We start from the raw sequence: 25,745 nt of genomic DNA, 5'->3' as shown, positions 1-25,745 counted from the left end.
CCTGGAACATTCTTCCACCCCTCCTCTCATTTTTCTGCCCTCCTGTTCCAGCTGATAGAATCCTGATCTAAGGCAACCGAGTGGCTCATGATCGGCGGAGGGCGAACAGAGATATGTGGAATTTCCACTGACCATGACGTGCGTGGCCGAGAGCGAGCAGAACGAAGAGAGTCGTTGCTGCGAGGCATTTTGCATGGATACGGATGAATCAGAAGTGATTTCCAGCTGCAGGCCTTGACTGTGGCGCGGGGGATTTTTAGTTGTTCTGAGGCGCGTCACCAGTAGTTTCAGTTAAGCCGCATGTGTCAGTCACAGATATACACACTGACCTAAAAGCAGTTAATTGGCATGATTGGCATTGTCGCTGATAGCACTTGAACCCTTTTAGCTGAGGGCGCGGATGATCGAAGAGCGCCCATGCCCCAGTTTCTGTCCCTGTATGTCCACCTTTACTCCCTTTTTCGCTTTTAAAGGGGCACCCCACTGGTATTTCACGTGAAGATCAGTTTACCCGTCATGAGGAGTACTACTCAGCCTATGAAAACATATTGTCTGGAGGGAGCTTTCTGAATTCAGAGAAAATTAGATCCCACTCTGGCTGGCTTTTCAGGGTTGAGATGTTTGTACAGTGGTAGAGGACGCAGACAACAAACAAAAAAAACTTGATCCTTGGGCGCGTTGTGATTTCCAAGAATACATCATTTCCTCCCTTTTTTACTTCTGACGTATTTCAACTGTCATAAACTGCGTGCATTAGCATGTGAGAACCATGTAGGACTCAATATGAAAGCAACACCCGTTTGTGTAATCTGATGCCAGCTCCATTCGGAAGTCACTTTTGTGAAAATGGCCCGGGCTTTCCTGCAAACCAAAGGAATCATCAACAGCATGGCGTGTTGGGCAATGTGCAAATATGGCAGATAACTGTTTACTCTGCAAATGCAACACTGATAAGCTGTAGAAATCCTTTTTAATACTACCATTTATCACTCTGCAGTGTTTTGGCCTTCAAACGCATGGACTTATCACACTCGATGGTAACTCCAGACCCACAAAAGAAGAGTGACCCAAACCATGACCTTCCCCCAACCCCAACTAAGTGAAACCATACCAGACTTTTGTGACTAGGGTTAGCATTTAGCAGTGACTACCTGCCATTAGTGGTCATATTTGTTTGTTTCATGAATAGGGTCAGAGAAAATTAGATCCAACACAACATGCTACATTGGTGGGAGTGACATGCTACACACAATGTGCGACACACAATGCCTCCACCAATGTAGCACGTCGTGTTGTTTGCTACTTTCGATCTGAAAGCCCCTCGAGACCAGAAAAACTGAGAAAGTGAAGTGAGACAGACGTGAGCAGAGAGATTCTAATTGAAAGTTGCTATCAAGTTGCATCATGGGAAATATCAAATCCAGCATTTATGATGCCCTATCCACACTACGAACTTCAGGTCAAGATATCTCGGCCTGTGCTGCATCGATTTTGACAATTCTTTTTTTAATCCGTCTCTCGTAAGTCCCTGAATTTTATCAGAGTGTTGTGTTAAATCATTGGAGTGCCCCTTTAATGCCTCCATTTTTCCCTCAACTTCACTTGTTTCACAGAGTGCTCCCATCCGCCATTTGACTACCGCCAGTTTGTCCTCTCTCTGTCTCACTCCCTCGCCATCTCCCTCGCTCACTCTCCTCTCACTCCCTGTCTGTGTGTCTCTGTCCGTCCGTCCTTGTGCCCAGGTTTTTAGAGTTGGCGTGGTTCCTGTTTGTTTTCAGCCATTTTGGGGACTTGCAGTGCTCGTAACAAACTGCTTAAATGGCGTCCTCTTGCTTGCTTGCTCTCCCACTCTGTCTCCCTCTGCCTCTCCCTCCCTCTCGCTATCGCTGGGCTTTGTGTATATAAAGTAGTGTGTGTGTGTGTGTGTGTGTGTGTGTGTGTGTGTGTGTGTGTGTGTGTGTGTGTGCGTGTGCATGCGTGCGTGCGTGCGTACAAGCGTGTGTGTGTGTGTGTGGAGAGAGAGAGGGAGTGAGGGAACAACACTTCCAAATAAAAAGAAGATTGGATTCAGTGGGGGGGGGGATTTGGAGTGGGGGGTACATGCAGGGGGGGGATTCACTTGCTGGAAAAAAAGAGCAAAAACACCAAGAATCGTGTGTCAGAAACTGGAGTGAGAGAGGAGAGAGAGCAAGAAAAGGGGGAGTGAGTGAGAGAGAGCAAGCAAGTTCGAGTGTGAGAATCGCTCCTGCCCTCTGTCTTCACACACTGCTGCTTGTGTGTGTGTGTGTGTGTGTGTGTGTGTGTGTGTGTGTGTGTGTGCACCGCCTCTCCCTGCGCTCACCCTCTCTCTTTCCCTCTCTCTCTCTCTCTCTCTCTCTCTCTCTCTCTCTCTCTCTCTCTCTCTCACACACACACTCAGACGTGCGCATACACAGACCGAGGGGGAGAGAGAGAGAGAGAGAGAGAGAGAGAGAGAGAGAGGGAGAGGGAGAGAGGGAGTGTGAGGGGAGAGAACACATCGCAGCAGAGATGCAGCAGGAGGTTTTCCGAGGTACGTTCTCTTGTATGCTTGCCTTCCTGAGAGACAGCCAGAGAGAATAAGAGGAAGAGAGGCTGAATTCTGTTGTTTTCCTGCTTGTTTTTCTGCTTCACTCCGCTGCTGCGGCGGCAACCGCTCCGCGCGTGAAGAGGAGGAAAAGGTTTTTATTTTACTGTGCGTGTGTTGGGGCGTGAGTGTTGGTGGGTGTGCGCATTTATGCAGTGTGTGTGTGTGTGTGTGCTAGTGGGAGCGTATTTATGTGTGTGTGTCTGTGCTGGGTCTGCCTGTGTGTGTGTGTGTGTGCCAGTAACAGGCCCTGTCTCCCTCATCCTCCCCTCTGTTGCTGGCGCACCACGCAGTTCTTTTTCAAGAGCGATGACTCGTTTTGAGATTGTGATGAAACTTTTAATTTATCGAAGCCTCTCGCGTCGCTGTGATTCACCGCAGACGGTGGGGGGGGAGGGCATCCAGCACACGTCAGAGCAGATGTGAGCTTTTGTTGTTTGGGTCCTAACATGGTGGGCCGGTCTGCCAGCCCTTGCCCATCAACTTACTACTAAGAAGAAGTGTTTTGAGGGAAAAACTTATATGCAGGCGACAGTAAACATCTCTCGCTCCAGCGACTGGTTCTGTCTCTTATTTCGGTTTTGGGCCGCCCAGTTTTGTCCTCCATTTTACCAGCCTGTTGTTGTGCTGGAGGTTGTCTCTCGTAGAGCAGCAGAGGGCATATTGATGTCACCAGCCCCGTTGTGGCTGCCTGAAGCCTTACTTTTCTTTTCCAAAACAACAGAGCATCTGCTGCCAACTACTCCACATTCCTGCTTTTCACGGACGCCAAGTCAAGCCCCCCCCTGCATTCAATGTATGGAATATATGAGCTACACCGCATCAGGGGTAGGGGTCATAGGTCAGGTAATAGGAAGTGTGGCTTCGCGCTACTCTGTGGTGTCGCATAGATGATGTTGTCACAGTGATGGCAGCCTTTTTATTTTGGTCATTTATTTTTTCTGAGACACAAAAAACGCCTGCTGTATTTGTATTTGGGTCATTTTTTTTTCTGCCCAGGCATTAAGGCGCTACCATGCAAGTTTTGCAGAGTGCAAAACCAAATCTGGTTGACTCTGTTTTTTTTAAATGCCACAAACATAAAGGATGTGGACAAATTCAGGAAACTAGTGCAGCACCTTCTCTAACCCAACATGCAGTATATAGTGACTGTCATAAAATGTCTCAGCATGCTAATACTAAGATGTTGCTTGGTTGTTTGAGACTGAGAACTCCAACAGGGGCTTTCACGCCCCCTTCAACAGGGACTATGTGTGAAATTGAAAATGATTTTGGGGAAATTACCTCAAAAAGGTCAGCGGTGTAGTGTTACTGCTCTCCAGGGGTACTTTTTTTTTTCGGCCTCACCGTTTCCTAATGCCTCCCATGATTCTGTCGCAGGGAGCAGAATTATGGGAATTACGTGCTGGGCTGAGAGCTAACAGAGCATGGAGAGTGTGGCGTTCAGGACATGGGCAGGTTCGCTGGTGCGTGGAGCGGCATGCGAAAACACCACGGTACGACAGTTTACACGTAGGGAGGGGGGAGTTGAGGGGGCATGCAGTCAGTCATGCTGAGGGGGATCTGAAAGACAAGGAAACCATCAAATGTGAACATAGGAGAGACATGTTTGAAGTTACCCCCAGCTCCCCCGCTCACACTACCACAACCACCTCCACTCAACCACTCCCCGACCCATACCAGCTTCCCTCACCTCCTCCCTCCTTCTCTCCCTCTATCCCATCTGGCTGGCTCCACCATGCTCTCTTGGCCGGGGGGTTGTAGAGAGTTCAGTAGCTGCTTTTGCTAACGATGCCCCCCCCCCACCATCGCCCCCCCCCCCCCCCCCACACACACACACACACACACACACACACACACACACCCTCATATTCGCACACATACACCCTTCTCTTTACAGACCAACTGCTGCTCTGATAGCCGGGCCCCTCTGGCTGCCCCTCGCTGGGGAGAAAGCCCAACCGACACCTTCCTCTTCCCACATGCTCCTCGCCGCTGGCTCGCCGGCTGGAACACCGAGGCCCCCCACATTCTGCCTCGCAGGCACTCCCCTTTACCCCTCACACACACGCACATACATGCACACATGGCCAAAGACGTCAGCACATGACTGCTACAGACACAGTTAAAGGATGATTCTGGTTTCTTACTTATTTCTTGTTTTTCAGCATTTTGGCTCCCATTCCTGTTAGTCGTAACAACACTGGCCTCACCAACCCGCGAAAATAGAAGTGAGAAGAGGAAATATGCTAAATACAGATCAACTTCCTGGCTCCACTTTGACCTGCAGTGCTCAAAGGTTAACACTACCAATTTCACACATTAAAATGGGTTTAGAGGTCTTGAAGAGTAAAACTGCATATGTGAAAAAGCAGTTTAAAATGTTTTGTGGCTCCAGAGGAAGCTGCATGTAATCTGACAAATTGCCTAGTTGGTAATGTGGGCACCAAGTTTTGGTCAAACGCTGCACTTCCATAACACTGTTGGACGTGTTATGGATAGTTTAGAATAAATTTTTTTTTAAAAAAGATCAAAATCAAAACAGCAGGATTAAAGATATGATCCCTTTTATTCCTCATATTTTTCTTTCTTTATAAAACCTGACGATGACACATGCAACTTCGACTCTGAGTGACATCACAAGAGGTAATTTATTACATGTAGCCTCATCTGGAGCCACAAAATGCTTTATTCTACTTTTTCACATTTATTGTAGTACTCTCCAAGACCTGTAAAAATACCTGTTTTTAGGTTCATAATTTTATTTTGGGTTACTGCTAGAAAGGGACTTAAATAAGGAATTCCCCCTCTGTCTGAAACATTGTTTAAACTCCTGTCGCTTAAAGCTCCAAACTCTTTAACTTAAAGTCTCTAAAATAAGTTGTCATCAACCAGAATTATCCTTTAAGTAGAGTGTGCTGCAAACGAGATGGCTTTATTTTAGCCATGGTCTATTAAAAACATTTTAATGAGGCTTTGGTACAAATGTTAGCTGTATACATCCATATAAAATGTGAAAGTATATTAAGCGGCATTAAAACAGTATTAAAAATGTAATTTGCCATGATCAGACTTTAAATCCTCAATTATAGCCACAGTTTATTCTACCAAATAGGTTAAAACAGCCATACACATTTCAGTTTGCATGCACTTTCTCTTTGAAGTGCATAAATATCCCAATACTTGTGGTTAGATTTTTGTAGAATTTCCTTTTCAGAGGGAAGACGGCAAAACAGAAAACAAAACAAACAAGCGTCGGATCCTAATGCTTATTTGTCTGTCAGCACAAGTTTCAGCGTGGAATAAACAGATTGCTCAACGGCTGGTTCAAGGCCTTGTGCCGGCGTACCAGCCAAACTCTTCTGCCGTCCTGCCTTATGTTATGCAAGTCCACTTTAGCAGTAATGTTCCTAGTTGACTGTTTAAATTCAGTGGATTACTAATGGTTTCCAAGGTCATAAAGTCATCCGTGTTTCTCAGAGACTTGTGGCAAAGTGTCTCAGAGTCAAATAGTAAAAGTTAGGCTGTTATGAATGGGTTGCAAAATTCAAGCGGACAGTATGTTAGGATTAATGAGCCAAACAGTTTGTTATAAATGAATGAGTTTTAAAAGTTAGACAGAGCAGAGGTTTGCGAGTTTGTGCTATTTCTAATTATTTAACATTAGATAACCAGATTCTCAGGATTAAAAAAACAACAGTGTTTATTTTTGCCTCACATTGGTCATTTGATTTGGAACACAAATTAAATCGGTGTGCGACTACAAGTGTGCCTCTGTTCCCTCTTCCTGTCAGTGAAGTGACTGTGTCTGTCGCTGTATGAGGGCCAGTGCGTTTGGCATTAGTTGCTTGGCATTATTTGCTTTATGTTTTACGTGAGTCTGCTCAGTCGTTTGTCCGGCATCCGCTGAGAGCCCGTTCGTGCAATCCAGTTTTGTAGCGCAACAAGCGTAAATTGACGAAACACTTCATAGGCTGACGAACATGTTTGTTTGCTCAGAACATCCTGTTGCAGAGAGGTGTGGGAACACTGTTGCTTTTTGTTTTGATTCTGCTTTAGGGTCCCTGTTCACATTCATGATCATGTTTGTTTGTGTGCCAGTAAGTCGTACAAAAGGATGCCTGTGTGTTGCTCTGTGCGTCCACTCATCTACACGAATAAGAAAAAAGTGTTTTTCTGCATGTCCTGTACAATTTGTGCACACATTTCGGTGTGTATGAGTAACTTCGGCACATTTAAAGCGTGTTAAAAGCTGCCTGTCACAGTCAGACAGCGCGTCGTGCAGGCTGTGCTTGTGCAGCGGCTGCGTGCGTCACAGGGAGATAAAGAAAAGAGCGAGGGGGCGTCATACGCATTTTCCTGTCCGCCGCGCAGGCATCAGATGAGATGGTGAAATTTTTAGCCTTAGCGCTGTCTCTCAGTGTGTCCGCCCACTTGTAGCAGCTTGCCATAAGGGATTTCCTGCACAACATCTATCGCTCAGCAAATGTGAGTGACAATGACGGCCTGTTTCAATACAGAGCAGCAAAATATGGCAAGCCTGGCGAGACGGTATTGTGCATCGTGTTTTCAGATATCTTGAAAAGGCACGAGCCTGTTTGTTGTCCCCTAACAACAGAAAGCATGTGTCACTGCTTGCTCTAAGTACGTCATCAATACGCTCTTGTGTTTTCCTTTCGTTGCCTGTACCTCACTCCACCTGTATCCTCATTCTCAGCCTTCAGTCGCTCTCACCTTTTGGTTTTGAATGTCATTTACAAGTGGGCCTGTCCGTGTTGAGCTACTTTGTTTATGCCTGAGTATGAGCATATGTACAGTGCTGTGTCCACATGCATGTTTGCTTGTGCGAGTGTACATGTGTGATTATATGTTTGCCTATGTGCTTGTTGTTTTTGTGTGTGTTAGTGTTTGCCTGGGCTCCTGTCTGTCTGACGGTGCAGCGTGTCTGACTGTTCCTGTTTCAGACCACCCTCCTCCCCCTTTCTCCTTCTCTCTGTCTCCTGCTCTCTCGCTAACCCTCACTCTCTTTCTCTCTCCCTTTTTCTATCACCCTTTCACTCTCCCTCATCCTCACCCTCTCTCTCTCTCTCTCTCTCTCTCCCTCCTCTTCCCTCTGCAATAACAGTGCTGACCTAGTTTCTGCCTGTTCTGGGCTGCCTGTGGAATTTTACAGCGGCCTGCCTTCCTGGCTGCTTTGCTGCTTGAAAACGCAGGCAGAAAAGCATGACTGAGGATTTTTCTTCTCGTCGCATCATTATGGCCTTATACTGTCTCCGTCTTTCTCCCCCTCCCGCAGACCTAAACAGATGCACCCATTTTAAATAAGTAATAATGGCAAATTGCCTCTCACACAGGAACCTGCAGCTATCTTACATATGGAGAAATTGCAGGAGGACTGCATGATCTGCCACCATGGCAGTCGAATTAGAATGGAAATGAGAATGGCCTGTCGCTCATCTCCTACAGCTTAGCTGAGATTGTACCGGATGCAGAGGGCGGAAAAACACCCCTTCTCTGTGCACATGCATACAATCTCCCTCCCTTCTCTTCTTCCCCTCTTTCCTTCCCTCCCGTCTTTGCCTTCACAAATAAATGGTTAGAGTCGTGCCTGGCAAATACTAGCCACTGCCAGGAATGGCTAACAAGGCTCTTGCACAAATGGCTAGAGTGTGGGACTATTTTTATGTGCGTTACGTGCCATGAATCTAAGTCAACACTATTCTGAATCTTGATTAAATCTGAATGCCTTCCAATTAGGCATAGGGAATGTTGTGTCACAGCCGAGAGGGAGATGGATCTCTGGAATGCCTTTCTGAAGGCTTGGTTGTGGCACGCTGAAATCTAAACCAGCACTGCCGCAGATTCATTCCTTCCCCCTGCCCTCTCCCTCCTTGCGCTCACCATTCCTGGCTGAGCTGTCGGAGTTCAGCATTGCTGGGGCATTTAGTTTTCTTTTCCGTTTCTCAAAGTGTTCCACAAGCGTCATGACTGCTACTGCAAAATCTTTGGGTGAAATGATAATCCCTTGCTTTGTGTCGATGTTAAAGTACATGCTGTACATTTATCCAAGGATGTATATAGTGCTAATACGTTATTTCTTTTTTTTCTTTCAGATTTCGGGGGCTGGTCATGGTGTCCGGTGAGAAGGTGTGGGACCCCCTCCATGCGGGCCTTATTCAGACGAGTCTGAGTGAGCAACACCTGGATGCTGGGCTAAATCCCCTCTGCAGCTTCACACATTGTGCACCTAAGGACACCAAGTGCCGCCAGATTCAGCATTCATCACCTTTGTCTTCCTTGTTAGCGGCAGTAGAGACCCTTCACCCAGTTCGGGCCTCCTCACTTTTACACAGAGAGATCGAAGGACTACACAAACCAGTCTGCTGTCTTGGAGTCGCCTCCCAGCCTGAAGAAGAGGAGGAGGAGGAAGGGGAAGCTGAGCAGTTGGAGATGAAGGGTAAAAGGCATGGAGGCCGGGGAGAGGCTATGATGGAGGACAGGCTGGAGGACATGGCTGATGGACCTAAAAATGCAAAGATCACCCTAAGCTTCCCGCTCAGTGCCGGCCCTCTTCCAGCCTCTCTGACATCTCCAAACCATTGTCGCAACTCCTCCTCATCCTCATCTTCCCCCCACCGACGGCGGCCATCCTCCAAGAGTTCAGATGAGGCATCGTTGTGGAAACTGGATGCTACCATGGACGTAAAGCACAGACCTTTTAAGCCCCCGAGGCACGACAGCTCTCCGTCCTCTTCACCGTCCTCCTCCTCATCTCCCATGACTGTTCATGCACTTATCAGGAAGGATATAAAATCCCCGCCTCCTCTGAAGTGCTCCAGACTCAATACAGAGACTCAGTTTCACAGGTCGCCCCCGAGATCCTCCGGCGGGTCTTTAGGGGGTGGTTATAGCAGTGATGGATGGGATGAGAGGCACAGGTTGGCCAATGGTACAGCATCACCCTCTCAAACTGCCCAGATCCTCTTTAGTCTGGGCACATCAGCCTATCAGAGAGGAGGGGACGCAGAGAGGAGAGAGAAAATAACTGGAAGGCCAGCTGGGAAAGTGGGAAGCCCTCATGGACCAAGTCTTCACCCACCCACCCTCCATCTCCCTCCCCCCTTACCGCCGCCCCCTCCTCCCCCATCAGAGGGTCTTACCGCACCCCCACACTCTTCCTCCTACTCCCCTACCGACAGCCTGAAGCCCGAGCTGATCTGCGGCGTCTGCCACCGGCTTTTCAGCTCAGCCTCCTCCCTGACGGTCCACATGCGGCTGCATCGTGGCAGCCGCGCCCTCAGTTGTCGTTACTGTGGCAAAGTCTTCATCCACAGCAAGAGGCTGCAATCCCATGAGGCCGCCTGCAGGGTGCCAAGCCTACCCTCCAACAGCCTGGGCCCTCCTCCGCTCACTGTGCAGCCAAAGGAGGAGCCGCTGGAGGACGGTGAGGTGAGAGTGGAGGGGGGAGTGATTGTGGGAGAAACAGACATCAGTAAGGCGCGGCCAGGGAAGAAAGCACGGAGCCTCCTGGCACGTATCCAAGGTGATGATGCAGCAGCCACAGAGATACTCGAGGGTGATGAACACCATTTTGTGAAGGTGGTAGATGGCAATGTCATTTACTTCTGCTCTGTGTGTGAGCGTTCCTACATGACTTTATCCAGCCTGAAGCGTCACTCTAATGTGCACTCATGGCGCCGCAGATATCCCTGCCATTACTGCGACAAGGTCTTTGCCCTGGCTGAGTACCGCACAAAGCATGAGGTGTGGCACACAGGAGAGCGACGCTACCAGTGCATCTTCTGTTGGGATGCCTTTGCCACCTACTACAACCTCAAAACACACCAGAAGGCCATTCATGGGATTAACCCCAGTCTCATCTCCAGTGAAAAGACTGCTAATGGGGGTTACAAGCAGAAAGCGAATGCCCTCAAGCTTTACCGCCTTCTCCCCATGCGTTCCCAGAAGAGACCCTACAAGACCTACAGTGACAGTTTGCATAATGGCCTGCTCCTGCCACCAACTGAAACACCTTCCCTCTCCCTGCCTGGCCTGGGCTGTGCTCTGGGCCCAGGGGACCTACAAAGTCTCATCAGTGGGGCCCATCCTCAGAGTGTAAAGCCTGACCCAGATGCCTTCCCCGATGGCTTCCCTGTTTCTGTGGCTGAGCACAGGGACCTCTCCACACTAACACCCCTCCCCCAAACGGACATGCCCCAAGTTAGAAAACATGACAGTGAGGCCCTAGAGTTGGAGCAGGGTAGAGGCAGTGGCAGCTTCAAAATGTCTAGTAGCAGCAAAACCAAAACTCCCAAGAGTGGCAGAGGCACAGAAACAAGCATGCCTTCTGTGATAACATATGGCCATACAAAACCCTCTGTCATAGTTCATGGAACAGCGGTGTCATCCTCTGTCATTGTGCACAGCAACCAGGTCACCTCTGGAAGTGAAAAAAGTCCGTTGAACAGCCCCTCCCCTGACAACAGCAGCAGTCAGACTTCACACAAGAGCAGTCCCAGGCCGATCAAAACACAAAGAGATAGTGCAGATAGTCATAGAAAGAGGTCAAGAGACAGTTCAGATACCACAGACGAGCGCTCAGGAGGTAGACAGGATGCAGAGACAGGCAGATTATTTCACAGATCACGCAAGTCCCACAGCAAAAGTGAGATCTCTAGCTCCAAGCAGCTGTCAGCATCTGTAGGGTCACAGGTCAAAGAGGCAGGACCACTGTGCCAGATCACTGTACGTATCGGTGAGGAAGCAATAGTGAAGCGCAGCATCTCTGAAACAGACCTTAGAAGAGACAAGAGCCTTTCTCCCCCGAAAACCAAACGGTGTGAGACATCATCTGTGCGGGAAGCTAAGGAACCACGCCATTCTCACTCCCACCACCATCACCATAAGCACCGCCTCCACCGCAGAGCCAGTTTGGAAGAAGAAGAAGGTGAAAAGGAAGAAGGAGAATGTGAGGAAGAGGAGGAGGAGGAGGTCAGGAAAAAGAGCTCCAAATCCCCTGATGAAGTGAGGGAGTACTACTTCCGACGGGAGGTTCGCGAGCAGGAGAGCGACCATGACACGCAGGATAATTTATGGAGGCCTTACTACTCCTACAAGCCTAAGAGAAAGGCCCAAGCACACCTACAGAGGGTCAAGAGCTGGCAAAGGAAACTGAAGTTTAAGCGTTCCATTCGGCTGAAGAGGAGAGCAGAGAGGCTCAAGAACCATATGAATAAAGAAACGGATAAATCACAGGACGAGGAAGAGGAGGATGGGAAGATTGTGGAAGCTAAAAAAGTGTCAAAAGCCAACAGAGACAAGGGAGAGAGGAAAAAGAAAGATTATCTCTCCACCCCTTTAAAGGAGAAAAACAAAGATGCAGAAGAACAAGTTAAGGAGGCCCGTCATGACCTCGCCGCTCCTCCTCTGCCCTCTCCAAAGCCTCCTGTCTCTACCTCAGTGGCTCCTACGGGAATAAAGAGGCGGCCTTGGACTAATGGGAATGCAGCAGAGTGTGGTACATGTGGCCGCTGGTTCTCAAGCCCCAGGAAGCGAGACAAACACGAGCTGAGCCATCTGCTGGAGTTTGTATGCCTCTTCTGCCGAGCCACTTTCCCCTCAAGGGATAAATTGGAAGCCCACCAGAGAGCCCAGCATCCCAAGCCTACCGAGGCACTCTCTGTACTCCCTAAAGTGGCACTTGGTGAACAAGTTGAAGGGGTTGGGGTTAAATCTCCACCAGAGATGGCAAAGTATGATGAAGAAAAAGGAGGGCAAGTAGGCTTAGTAGGGAGTAATTCTAGCCCAAGCCGTCTAAGCAGAAGAGCATTATCACGACACACCTGTCCACAGTGTCATAAGGTGTGCAAGACCTCTTCAGCACTGACTCGCCATATCCGACGCCATGAGTTAAGCAGTTCCCCAGAAAGAGAAAAGGACGATAAAGAATCAGAGCCAAAAACAACAGAGACAGTTGTTAACACTGTTTGCAGAGACCTAGAGACTGATAAAGGACAGGTTCCCAGTGCTCTCTCTGTTTCAGTTATCAGTTATTCAACACCAGACCCACCTGGCAGTGGTGACTGTTCGGCATCACAGCAGCATAAAGACCATCTCAGTGAACTGGCAGATGAGCATCACATGTCAGAATTCAGCGACAAACCTGAATTGACAGAGCTCACACATCCAGCTCTGGAGAGAGAGCCCAGCCCACAAATTGCAGAACCCCTATTAGAAAGCCCGGTAAACTTTACGCCAACTAAACATGATTTCACGCCTGCCACACCCTCAACTCTCCAAAGTGTGCTTGTCATGAATGGACCTGAATGTCTGGACTACCGCACCCCCAGCAAAAAGAACCTCGACAGCCAGATCCACAGAATACCCAGCCCTGCGCACATCGCGGCATCCACCAACACCTCTCCAAATGTGCCCATGACATCACAGACCAGAATAACCACTGCTGCTCCTCCTGTTTCCATGACAACAGCGCTCATCTCTGAGGGGGGATTCATGAAACGGGATGGGGTCATTATGGACAGAGAGAGGCAGGGTGGGAACAGTGTATTTTTACGTGGAACCTACGAGGAACCACCTCTGGTCCAAGATCTCAGAGTTCAGTCCCTGTCCAGGTGTCCCTCTCCCGATGAAGCACAAGACCTGACCATGTCCTCTATTCTAGCTAGAGAGAGGGAGATAGAGAGGCAGAGAGAGAAAGAGAGGGAGCTCGAGAGACAGAGAGAAAGGGAGAGGGACAAAGAAGTGGTGACAGAGAGAGAAACAGAGATAGATAGGGGCCCGCAGATGAGTAGAGTTGCACATGCCCCAGAGGAGCAGATTTCTCTGCTGGTGCCTAAAGAGGAGCCCTTGAGCCCTGTGCCGTCCCCCCAGCATATCCCCACTCAAACCACTATGAATGGACCCTCCTCACACAGGCACACTCCCAAGTCCCCCTGTCGATCCCCCTCCACTATCGGACTGTTAGCTCACGCCAACCGACAGGTTCACTCCACTTCACAAGGACTTGACAGGCTCACACTGCCCACAGGAGCAGCTGGTGCCGGTGACCGCCCCTCTGCCCACGCTCTGCTTCTCCCCCGAGCCCCCCAACCACCTGAGCCTGAACACCAGGACACTGTTTCTTCCAGAGATTCCCAGCAGGGGGACACCACCCCTGTGGGCTACCCTTCCCAGAATTATCCCCTACCCCTCATTGTGCCGGACAGCTACCGCTCTGGTAAGAAGCAGGAGGACAATCTGCTCATGTCCTCTTACCCCGCTGGAGCGCTTCCCTTTGGCCCACTGGGAAAAATGATGGTCCCCAATGGCGGCGACCTGGCTAAGCTGCCATTTTATCCGGACCCTTACCAGCTGCTCTATGGGCCCCAGCTGCTGGCCTATCCTTATAACCTGGCAGCTCTTCCTGTGGCTCTGAATATGATGGCACCTGGAGGGGACAAGGTGGAGCCTCTGCCTTTCCTCCCTGCCATCTTCAACTACGCAGCCGCTGCTGGACCCTACATGGGCGCAGCCCCTCACCCGCTTGTGGCCAATCCCAGCCTCTACAGCAGCGGCAGCGGCAGCAGCAAGAAGCAACGAGACAGCAGCGGCAGCAAACCGTAGGACACAGAAGCACTCTAAGGAATATAATTCAATGGGGACTGCCTGGCCTTTTGAGGATGGGAGTGGGAGGGGTGCGTGCTCACTGGGTCACTGAGTACACTCGCACAGCACCCCTGCCTCTTTTTTATTCAGTAGAGATCAGAGCTAGGCATTGAAACAGGAGTTGGATGAAGGGAGAAGGAGCAAAGAAACGGGGAGAGAGGCTGATATTATAGTGACGTATCATCACTCCCCTATCTTTACTCTTGCTCACCTTTCTCTGTGTCTCTCCTGTCTTGCTGTAGTGTGTCGTAGTTCTAGAGCTTGATTAATCTTCCTCCCTGACTCATTATATTATCTATAAGAATAAGAACTGCTAACAGGGTGTATGTTATGTGAAAAATTAGTTCAGTCTGCTTCCCTTTATAGTCACCGCATAACCAGGATAAATGCTCTTCAGGGAAGGTTTGTGTGGGAAAGGATAAGGGATGAGACAGAAGGGTCCTTACTCAACACAGTTGGAGGTGGCGCATCAAGCAACTCAGACCTTGCGTGTATTTGTATGAGCAAATGCAGGTGTATCCTGTTGTTAAACTGTCCATGAACGTTATATATGAGCATGTATATGCACATGTATGGAAGGATTTGTGCATGCAGAGGTTGGCTGAAGCAGGTAATATCATGTATGTGGGAGAGTGTGTGTGTTTGTGTGTGTCTGTGTGCGTGTGCGTGCGTTGCTGAGTGATGAGATGCGTGTGTGAATGGCTAGATCATTCCGTGTGAGACGCACACAGCATTCCTACTCTAGTTGGAATAGCTACTGTAGGTGTAGAAGTGCATTTAGAAGTGATTCCTCATATCCAAATCATTAAGAAGTCACTGCTATGGCTGATCGCAAGTCTACGACAATGACAGATCATCTGAGCTTCTAATGTCTCAACTACCCTGGCGACTTTGTGGCCAGATGACACTGTAGGATCTGTATAGCATTCACCATAGTTTATACCTTACGTGCACAAAATAGAGAAGTAGTGGTCACTTAAAGGGGACACTTGTAGCTGCTTTGGGTATGTAGCTGGCCACTGGGTGAGAGTAAAAGGTTGGTAGACCATTGCACTTCCGTTTTTCATCTCATTTCCTTCACATAAAAAAGGAAAAGAATAAAAACCAGTCAGCCTTCATCTTGCGTAGCCTTTTCCTCTTTCATTGAAAGAGGAAAAGGCTCCATTTCCTACGCCAGGAAGAAGAAAGCGATAGCAAGGAAGGAAAAATAAAAAAAAATGGATTCAGGGTATTGAGTTATTTCTGGATAGGAAAATAAATATATGGGCACAAAGCTGTTGGACTCTTGAGTCACCAAGCCCCACAGAAATGACTTTGGGGACAAAAACATTGTCCAGCTCCCCTCCCAGCTAAGGGGAGATTGGAAATAGCCTGAACTATTTCCCTTCCGGCCCCACGTGTCATATACTAAGAGGTAGGAAAAGGCTGAGCTTAGCAGCCAAAGCGGTGGCCGAAACTCCCCAGGTGCCCTCCTGGGGGCCTTTTTGTTATGTGTAATGTTATCTCTATATGTTTGTTTTGTTAAACTATGTTGTTGTTTATGTTGTTTAGCCCTCTTACCAGATGAAAATGGCTTCAGTGAAAAGGGGGAGTAAACTTAAAAATATGAATGTAAATTTAGTCACGAGGTTAATGAAGTACAGCTGCATTAATGGTAGAGTTGGTTTCAGTTCCTTTTTGTTTCTGTTTTGACACAAATAACCTGTTAAAAGAACCGTATAACGTCTGGTATGCATATATACAGTAGTCCTAGGAACATGTCAGTAAACTTGGGTTCTGTATCCACAAAGCATGAGCAACACTTGCTTCCTAACCGTTTATATCTTCAGCAAATCTGGCATTGTGCGCACAGCTTTTGTTCCCGCTTATATTTTCTGCCCTCTTCATCTTCCATATCTCTGTTGATTTTTTTTTTTTTTTTTTTTTTTTTTTTTAATTTTATTCATTATAGACCGCAGATTGGAAATATTCCACAGAACTATCTGCCATGTCTCAGTCACTATATCGGAGCTGTTGAATTATTCCTCTGCCCTCAAGCAAACACTCGTGCACTGCACCTCCTCTGGATGAAGTTCATATGTTTCAGTGTGTGTGTGCATGTGTGTGATGGTACTGGGGCGCCTTTAGGTTCAGGCAGGAGTGTTAAAACACAGCGTGACCAACTGCAGGGGCGCACAAGCATCCCCTTGGGTGTGGTTACAAGCCTTTTGCGCGTGGGCGTACGTGTTTCGTGTACGAGAAGTGAGTGACTGCGTGATATGAAAACCAAAATACTGTAAATCTGCCTAAACAGCATACCCCTTGGCAGTGTATGGGCCACCTGTTATTTTATTATTTTTTTTCTGTGGGTTAGTTTCAGTGTAAAAAAGCCTTGCTGTCTCCAATAATCTCAAGCCATTCCTGTAGATGGACATGTTTGTGTTTTTGGACCATTTCTTATGCCATAGTTTGCCATCACGGTTATCATACAGACCAAAAGCATGCAAATCGACGTATTGTAGTGACTGGACTGGAATCTGGTGGTAATATACAACTATTTACTGTATGTTTTAGTTAAAATGAATGTGCCTCTGCTTTGATATTTCAATAATTATCTATAGTAAGATGTGATCTGCCAGATTTCAACTGTTAAGGTGCCTTGTTATGGCATAAGAAATTTGAATAGTAAACGAGCATTTTCTTGAGAAACGACAGTATAATTTGGAGATAGAGTTCATGGCTTTGTTTGCTATGAAGCTGTTCATAGATGTAGGGGTGTGGCTAAACTGTTTTGGTATCGTGTACATGTCTAGGGTAATACTGTGCCATATAGAGCCCACAGAATATGTTAATGTTATTTTTAAAAGATGTTTTAATGTTGCCTGATGACTTTGTCTTTAGATTTGATACGAAGGCTTGTAGCCACAGCTCTCCCAAAGTCTGTAGTCTCCTCCCCCCCGACCTCCCTCTTGTTCTCTCTCTCTCCCCTCGTTTCCGTCTCCCTTTTCTCTTTCTCTTTGCTGCAATCAAACAAAATAAAGTATTAACCTGATGACCCAATGAAATCAGCTCTAGTCTGGACTCATGTTTTCTTCTTTTTTTAAAGATGTCTTTTTTAGTCTTTACAAGTTGATTTGGAGTTCTTAATGTGAACCATGTGCTTGAAGTTGGCAGATGCCTGGTCTCACATTGTTCGACTCTCTCAGCGAAGTCTCTTGTGAACATGAAAATTTAGCGACCTCTTCAGAGCAGATCATTTTGGACATCCTTTGCACTTCTTTTAAGCACTTGGTGCACTGTTGTTTACCTCTGTCACCTATTGTTGATTTTTTATCAATTTAACTGGTGAATTCCGTTAAATATCTCTGGTTATTTTATATCTTATTTAATATCAACCACACAGAGCACACTACACGTTTCTCTCTACCTGATTACAGCTTCCTCTTGGCAGTCAGGAGCTGATCCCTTGAATGACAATGTTCCCATTAGTGACACTCAGTGGTTTAAAATGGAAACAGTCTGCTCCATTGCACACCCAAAATATTCCTCAAAACATTCATCATTAAAAGGCCAAGAGTGACAAAGTGCATTCATGATTTAAAGTCAGTCAGTAGTGGTCAGCATGTCTAAACACTTAGTTAACCGAAGTTTCACAGTTTGAGTTGTTAAATTAGGTAAAGCACTGATGTTACTAATAAAATCAAGGATGGCTCTGCTCTACTCAAATGTCCCAGCATGCCATGTGCTAGTATGCACACAAATGAAATGCAGGTGTCGTTAGTGATGTTGTTTACACCTGGGGTTTTCCCACTATGACGTCAATATGGCTGCTGTGAAAATGGACTCAAAGACAGTAAATTGACATATGTCAGAGTTTGAGTGCACACGTGAGCGAGATAGATGCTGTGTTTTGTTGCGATTTGACATTTAAGATTAACTTGAAGTGCTCGATAACTGCATGGAAAACATGTTGTTTACTGATTATTCATCTCTGTGTGTTGCATGTTTCCTAGTACTTCCCAGCTACAACAGCCTTCCTGGAAAGAGGAGTCCTGTCTCATATCTCTCTCTCCCTTTCGCTCTATGACACACACACACACACACACACACACACACACTGGAGCATAGGACAATGGGGAAAAAGGGGCACGAGTGTTAGGACTGGGTACCAACCCCAGCACTTTTATGGATACAGAACGAATTACATTGGTACTGATGAGAACTGCTTTGGGTTTTATCCAATGACTGTGAAAATTAAAAAAGGGAGAGCCATCATCAATGGGATGAGTTTTGTTTTATGTCAATCAAATGTGGGTAAAAGTTTTTTTTTGCATGCATGTTATCGTCAACCAAAGGCCGAAGAACATGTTATGAGCTTTTGGGCAGAATAGAGGTTTATTTTTTACTGTTCAGTATATCAGAATTTTAAACAACCTTTCAGCATTGGTAACGTGGCATATTCCTGCCCTCCTTCTTCATATTGATGTTCCTTTTTTTTTTTTGTGTAGTCCAATGTTGTGCTAATTTGCACATCACTTTCCACATTTAAGGCCAGTTATCAGTCTTGATTAAAGTACACGGAGTAAAGACCATTTCTACTGCTGCTCCCAGGTCTTTGATCAGCTTCTTCCTTTGAAGTAATCCAGGTCATATTTGGTGAATTATTTTTAACTCTGCCAAGCAAGTTCTATTTTCACCCAGGTCCCTTCGTTGGTTTGTCAGCACGATTACACAGAAACTACGGAGAGGACTCCCAAGAAACCTGTATGTAGGATGGGTCTCGGATCTTAATCTACCAAATTTCATTATCGGTATCGCTTCCGATGTGAACAGTGCCCGACACCACTGAGTGCACAGCTGAGCAGGGCCCAGACGGATGCTTGAGTGAAAAGCCACGAATGTGCTGAGGGACCAAAAGACAACGTGGGTGAACAGGGTCCAGAATTTTGTATAACGCCCCTGCACACACACACACACACACACACACACACACACACACACACACACACACACACACCGAATAATAGCCAGCGGTGGTGAATCAAGGTTTGAGTGTGTAATGCGTATACACACGTCAGTAGTCTGACTAAGGTCACTCACCCAGCCTGCAGTCGCGTCCACTCTACATGAATTCCTCACATCGCCAGGAGATCGACGGACTGGTGGAAACGCACATTTTAATATAAATTCGGTTTGCTGAATTTGTGATTAATAGGCCTAATATTTGAACTGTCCCTAACTGACATCCCTTTTGTTTGTGCATTTGTATTTTCGTTCCACAACCACGCAACCATGAGGTTCCACTCCTGGAGATCAATAACCTGCACTGGTCAAGGCAATGATTGACCTCTGGACCTCAGGACAGTGTTCGCAGCACACACCACTGCTTCACACACAGCTCCGGGGTCTCTCTCTCTGCTGCTCGTTCCACTGCCAGCACCTCAGGGAAGCTTGGAGTCCGCAGACCACCCAAGGGCTTCGGGAGAGCGCACACTGGGAGGCCTGCAGGGTGTGTGAATGCACTGAAGGATGGCCATGATTCGGAAAGAAATGGCAGGTGGACTACTGCTCACTTTGAGCCTTGCTCTGCTGGCGTGGGGGGCCGAGGGGCAGGGGAACGGACGGGATAAGGTAAGTTCCCATGTGCCCAGAATGAATAGTTCGCTGGGCGCCATCTGATAGCCTCCAGAGCATGTCATCTATCTTCAAAAACAGCTTTAAAAAGAATGGAAATCCTGATTACTGTAACCAGTGATGGAATGTAACTAAGTATATTTACTCAAAAATTACACTTAGGTACATTTGGAGGTAGTTGTACTTAACTTGAGTATTTCCATTGTATTATCTTTTTCTGTCTGGGTCCTTTATACTTCTACTGCCCTACATTTTGGAGGTAAATGTTGTATTATTTACTGCACAACATTTATTTGATAATTTTAGTTACTTTGCAGATTACATTCAGCGTCAGAGGCAAAGTTACGACTTTATTTTTCAATTAACTTAATTTATCAGCAGTCAGATTAAAAAAAACATTAGTCATGCTATTCATAGCATATACATGTAATATATGTTTATTTGACTTTTATGTGTACTTTGTTTTGATACTTAAGTACATTTAATATCTGATACTTTAGGTCTTTTTTTTTTTACTCTAGTATTATGTGTGTACGTGACTTTTACTTTTACCAAAGTAATACTTGAACACTTCCTTTGCTTTTGCATTTTCCCTTTAACTTTTACGTCATTTGCTTTTTAAGTGTGACTTCTGAGTACGTCTTCATAACTGCTTTCATCAGGAAAAGGTCAAACACTCCTTCAGTAGTAGGAAACATGTTTCTCTGACCCACTAAGGACATTTTAAAAAGATTGTAATAACATTGTAATTCTATGTTTTGTGGGTTTTTGATAGCTCAATATGAAATCGTAAAAAAACCAAACAAACAAACAAACAAAAAATCAGTCAACTCGTACTGTATTAATTTTAGATGCCAGCTGAAGAGGAGTTTCCTGGTATGTTCAGTCTGAGAACTTTGCTCAGTTTGTGGGTGGACAAATACACAGCCAACTGTTTTTTTTTTTCTTTTTCTTTTTTACCTCATTGAATGATTTTATGCTGCTAGGTTTAGCCTAGCCACTGTATACTGATACACTGCGGATGGCTCCCTTGTAAATGACTCCACATTGATTTTGCACTTCATTACCACTTAAGAATTTGTGTGACCACACTACCCTCATTAAACAGCAATTAAACTCCCTGCATTAAAATTAGATTATAACATTTAATCAATAATTGAATAAAGTTCCTCACCATATGTGGAGGGAAAAAGCGCAAGCAGAGTTTGAGGAGCTGAATTGAATGATCGGTGTTCAGTGAGCGCCTCGTGTCTTCCAGAAACAAGTGTCTGGCGGGGCTACCGTCTATCTCGGCCAGGATAGAGACTTCTGGACCCCGCTGATCCACACAACAGTCAACCTCAGTGATATCCACAGGTACGTCTGCAGGGCCAAACCACTGCACAACGAGGGCTTCACATCAAATACTCCCTGATCGTCTGCAGCGAAGGCTCTTGCAAATTTGAAAATGAACTCTGGGGAGAGTGTGTGGAAGCAAGTACAGGGAATACTTATGAAATGGGACTGAGACTGTTGATCCTGCCCCTTTTATTTTAGATATCTCACACACTGAAAGAAAAGAAAAGAACACTTCACAGTCATTCTGTTGGATCTGACACTGTTTCTTTTCTGTTTTCCTGTCTCTCTAGTATCAAGTCATCCTTTCAGTTAAGGACATTCGACCCAGAAGGTGCAGTTTTCTACGGAGACACCAAAAACGGGCTGGACTGGTTTGTTCTGTCCCTAAAAGACGGTATTCCTCTGATGCAGATCAGCAAAGGAGACGTCCACGTCAGCGTATCCGGTGGCCCCAAACTCAACGATGGAAAATGGCACACGGTGAGTTTCCAGTGATTTTTTTTTTCTAGTGAATCAAGTGAGAATGTCTTGAAGCAACACGGAGCTCAGAAACAAGTCATTTTGCCCCGGAAACATGTTAAATCTTCTCAGTTTTGTTGAAGATTTAAAGGTGCATTTTGCAGTTTTGGGGAAGGAATTTTGATCATAAGAGAAAGATCTTCATTGACTGATTTTTGTATGATAAACTAAACATTCCCCCATTACAGTTTCATACTGTTTTACTTCTTTATATGTGGCAGACCCTGCCATCTTTCTAGCTTCAGATAGTGTTCTGGGACCTTATTCTGAGAACAGCTGGTTTATTCAGTTATGAAAAAATTACATAGCAGTTTTTTTTTTTTTAGTTTTTTTTTTTTTAATAAGAATAGTCTTACAGTATGCTGGTGATATTATGTAGTTTTCCAAAATTGGTGACCATGTGTTGGACGCAGGAACTCTTTAAGTCTGAATTCTTCTTGTGCTCCTGGTGCCCCCAAGCTGGAGGTGAGCAACCAAGGGAAGTTTGTGGTTCTAGAGGTGGACGGCTCAAACGGGCTGGTGGTGGGAATGCAGTCCGAACAGACAGAGGAGGTCCTCACAGGAAAACTCCGACTGGCCCTCGGCGGGATCCTGATCGACAAGGACGCGATGATTGTTCAGGTATCACGCTGGGATAAATTCTACTTTTATCTGTCTCGTTCAATAGATGAACAGGTTTTTTTTTTAGGGGGGTGTAATTAAAGGGACAGTTCACCCCCAATCAAAACCTTGCATTTTTTTTTCACTATCCCCTCTTGTTTTACTCCATCTAGATTGTTTTGGTGCGAGCTGCAGAGTTTGATGGCTCTCGGCTTGTGGTGCTCAACGTGCCAAACAAACAGCCACTCAACAGCAATTTCTCTTTCCAGAATTTGGCTATTCAAGATAACCCACAGACCTCGTTGTGAGCAGTTTCAAGTAGAGACTCTGTTCTTTCTACCTTATTCAACCTGTCTAACTAAGCTCTCTAACAGCTGTGTTACGTTGTGTACGTGACGTTGCCTCAATACATTAGTGACTTAAAATAACTCACCGCTTGACTTCTGGTTTCACGAACAGCGGCTCCCGAATGAAAGTCCAATCCTTGTTCAACCACGTTCCCCTCCCTATATGGAGCTGATGCTCTTTACACCACTTGTCTTCACTTCCTGATAACTACTCCCTCTACAGGCTGCCTCATAACAACAAACGTAAAAAGGAGACCAGTTAGTCCATGGACCTCGACTCTCTAATGTTTAAAAGACAGCTCTATGGTGGCCGCATTGACTTCTGGGTTTTTGAGCCTTTAGTCGTCATCTCTGTCACTTCCATTTTGGACACCACCACAAAATTCTGATTCTAAAGAACCCTTTTGTCCGTCTCTCTGAAGGACCAATGCCCGGAAAATGACTTTTCTGTTGGTGTTCTAAAATTGAAAATTGATCGCGCTGTACTCTGGCTGTGGCCTTGTGCTGGAAATACATCTCTTACATGACTTAGTGTCAACATTTGCTGAGCCATCCTTGGTAATAGAACAGACATACTGCCATAAAATGGGTTTATACATTACAGATTATTTTGTTTTGACTCTGCAAGGGTATGTTGGGTGTTTTTTTTGTTGTTTTTTTTTTGCCTAATCACCCTGTGGGGACTTTGACGATGTCCACTTGCAGTTCATTCTGGTAACCTCATTACTGCTTTCTTTTGCTGTAGTTCGAGCCTCACTTGGATGGCTGTGTGCGTGAAGGCCACTGGCTGAACCTCAGCGTCCCCTGGGACACAGAGGCGGAGGAGCTCTGGCCCTGCTATCAAAACGTGCGACCTGGCAGCTTCTTCCCTGGCACCGGATTTGCGGTTTTCAACACCTCAGGTGGGAGCGTCGTGCCTGATTGTACAAGATTATGTGCAAGTACACCCTTTTAAAGAATCAGAGGCTTTCCAACGAGCCTGGAGCACACACGCCTGTCGAATACGCTGCACCTTTTTATTCACTGTCAGCTCTAGTTAGATGTAATAAACAATAAATTAACAATAAATTAACTCCATTAATTTTGTGAGGTATTCTTCTTTCCCTGGTAGTTTTCCCCATCGAGGCAGATCGTGTGGTCAAGGCTGAATTCTGGGGAGATTTCAGTAAGATGGATGGAACCATTTTAAGCATCAGGGCTCCTGGGCAAGAGCTGATGTTCGCTTTAGTGGCCAATAATACAACAAAGGTATGCAAGTAAACGACTCAAACTGAATTTGCCAGTCATTCCTAGCGTAGTAGAAGTCAGTGTGACTTCTCAGCTCACATGTACATTTGCATCGTTATACATGCACAGGAACACATGACGACGTGAAGTTTTTCTCCTCTGTCTCTCCCTCGGATTTGCAGGAGGTCACGCTCACCTTCGGGGAACTAAAGATCAGTATGAAAGACACACTCAAGAAACTGGCGATAACCTTTCAGGCAGATTCACTGCGAGTGCTTCAAGATGAAGACGAATCAAAGAGCGCTTCGCTTTCTGTCGGTTCAGAGAGCCGCCCTGGATACTTGAACCTGTGGAGAGAGGGTCGACTTGCTGTTGGAGGTCTATTAGGTGGGATTAAACAGCGATGTAGTGTCTTAAGATAGTAGATATTTTCAGATATTTGATTTGATTTGCAGAAAGGAAAAAAAACGTGTTACAAAATAAACACATGAAGCACAAGAAAACAACCAGTTGCAAGAACATATGCACCAGTTATATCTATTAGGCCAGATCAGGAGCTTGATAGAGCGCAAACACAAGGTCACCCGTGTTTCTTCCTTTTCATTCTCCAGGTGACGGTGAGGACAACGTCGGCTCCCAGTTCTTGACAGGCTGTCTGGAGAAGCTTCAAGTCCAAGAGAAAGATTTGGACCTGGATTTAGCTGTCAAACACATGTCAGTGTCCTCTCACAGCTGCCCTGCATAGACCATGAAAGCACGCATGTACAGCATGTGGACTAGATGTTTGCGGTGGATTCATCTGGATTAAAAATGGCATTTTAAAAAAAACTGTATTGTGAAAAATTGTCTACTCAATTTGCTATAGAGACACAGCACCCTCTACTGGTACTCTCTTACTGGGTCACTTACAGTTAAATGTGGTATTTCTACCTATTAATCTCTAAAATGTGGAGACTTGTTATGTTTTCCAATAAATATTGCATCCTTTAGCCCCATTCCAAGAGAAAATGCTGATTTATATGTGATGTGAGGGGTGTTGTGACCTTGGTGCGGGCAACAGTATGTTTCTGAATAAAATATGATTCTCCTGAATCTGGTTATCCATGAATGTGACTTTTGAGGCAAAAGAAAGGCCAGCAGCGCTTTAAGGTGCTATGAACACGAGATGAAATACTGATGATAGATGCTGAGTGGGGTTTGAGTCAGACAGATATTTAACGCATGGATTTTGCTCCCCCTAGTGGCTTGAATCAAAACATCCACCAGTAAAACAGAAGATTAATGTAATCTCAAATGTTTCTTTTTATCTAAGAATAATACTGTTTGACTTTAAGAAGCAAATATGAATGTACCATTGCTAGGAATCTAAGGGTTTTTTTGAAAATTCATTATCTGCCCAATGCTCATGAAGTTGAAATATTCTTCATATCACATTAAGATTAATGATCAATAGTTTATGATTGTTCTGCTCTTTATTGTCAAAAAGGTAAACAGAAGGCATTGTCTGATTAATACACGTTTACTACACATTTATGTTGAATAAAGAATCCATGAAAAGGCTATAGAAAATCAATGGACATTACATTGTGGTAAAGTTAAATCTCAATTAATAAAAAGGTAGTTAGTAAAAAAACAACAACAGAAAAACAATATGAAGATCTTATTGTCCTCATACACTGGGGAGATTTCGCATGTCTAATCAGCTTATTCTTCCACTCTGTTATTTGGGGAAAGGATAAAATGTAAATGAATATGTAAATGAAATTAAATTAGAAGTATACACTTAACAGAGATCACATTAATTGGGAGGAACATTATTTTTTTCAAGGCAA

The 25,745-nt window shown here is 45.8% G+C and overlaps 2 protein-coding genes across 10 annotated transcripts in view; both read left to right on the top strand.

The window, feature by feature from the left end:
• Window positions 1–17,316, top strand: part of zbtb4 (zinc finger and BTB domain containing 4) — a 29,379-nt gene extending 12,063 nt beyond the window's left edge. For 3 of the 9 annotated variants that reach the window (XM_037111727.1, XM_037111725.1, XM_037111726.1), the window contains one exon: window positions 8,719–17,316. In XM_037111727.1, coding sequence (XP_036967622.1) covers window positions 8,735–14,227 — 5,493 coding nt within the window. In that variant the 5' untranslated portion in view covers window positions 8,719–8,734 and the 3' untranslated portion in view covers window positions 14,228–17,316. Of the gene's footprint in view, window positions 1–2,419; window positions 2,552–2,575; window positions 2,700–3,985; window positions 4,102–4,773; window positions 4,905–8,718 lie in introns of those variants that run through there. The other 6 variants (XM_037111722.1, XM_037111721.1, XM_037111724.1 and 3 more) reach the window with 5 other exon arrangements.
• Window positions 17,317–19,252: 1,936 nt separating this feature from the next.
• shbg (sex hormone-binding globulin) lies at window positions 19,253–25,005 on the top strand. Its single transcript, XM_037111734.1, has 8 exons — window positions 19,253–19,879; window positions 21,141–21,238; window positions 21,511–21,700; window positions 22,199–22,360; window positions 23,432–23,588; window positions 23,798–23,934; window positions 24,096–24,300; window positions 24,525–25,005. Exons 1-8 carry the CDS (start codon window positions 19,778–19,780, stop codon window positions 24,656–24,658), a joined length of 1,185 nt encoding a protein of 394 aa, XP_036967629.1. The 5' UTR covers window positions 19,253–19,777; the 3' UTR covers window positions 24,659–25,005.
• Window positions 25,006–25,745: the final 740 nt, after the last annotated feature.

Source organism: Acanthopagrus latus, chromosome 10, assembly GCF_904848185.1.
Source record: "Acanthopagrus latus isolate v.2019 chromosome 10, fAcaLat1.1, whole genome shotgun sequence".
NCBI lineage: Eukaryota > Metazoa > Chordata > Actinopteri > Spariformes > Sparidae > Acanthopagrus > Acanthopagrus latus.
This window is presented reverse-complemented; position numbering and strand designations above follow the sequence as displayed.

What these genes read in the sequence shown, in the direction of transcription:
- shbg (XM_037111734.1), top strand. Translation starts at nt 19,778, where the DNA reads ATGGCCATGATTCGGAAAGAAATGGCAGGTGGACTACTGCTCACTTTG. An exon ending in AGGACGCGATGATTGTTCAG is followed by an intron (nt 22,361 to 23,431) that starts GTATCACGCTGG and finishes CTTTTGCTGTAG; the next exon opens with TTCGAGCCTCACTTGGATGG. An exon ending in TGCGGTTTTCAACACCTCAG is followed by an intron (nt 23,589 to 23,797) that starts GTGGGAGCGTCG and finishes TTTCCCTGGTAG; the next exon opens with TTTTCCCCATCGAGGCAGAT.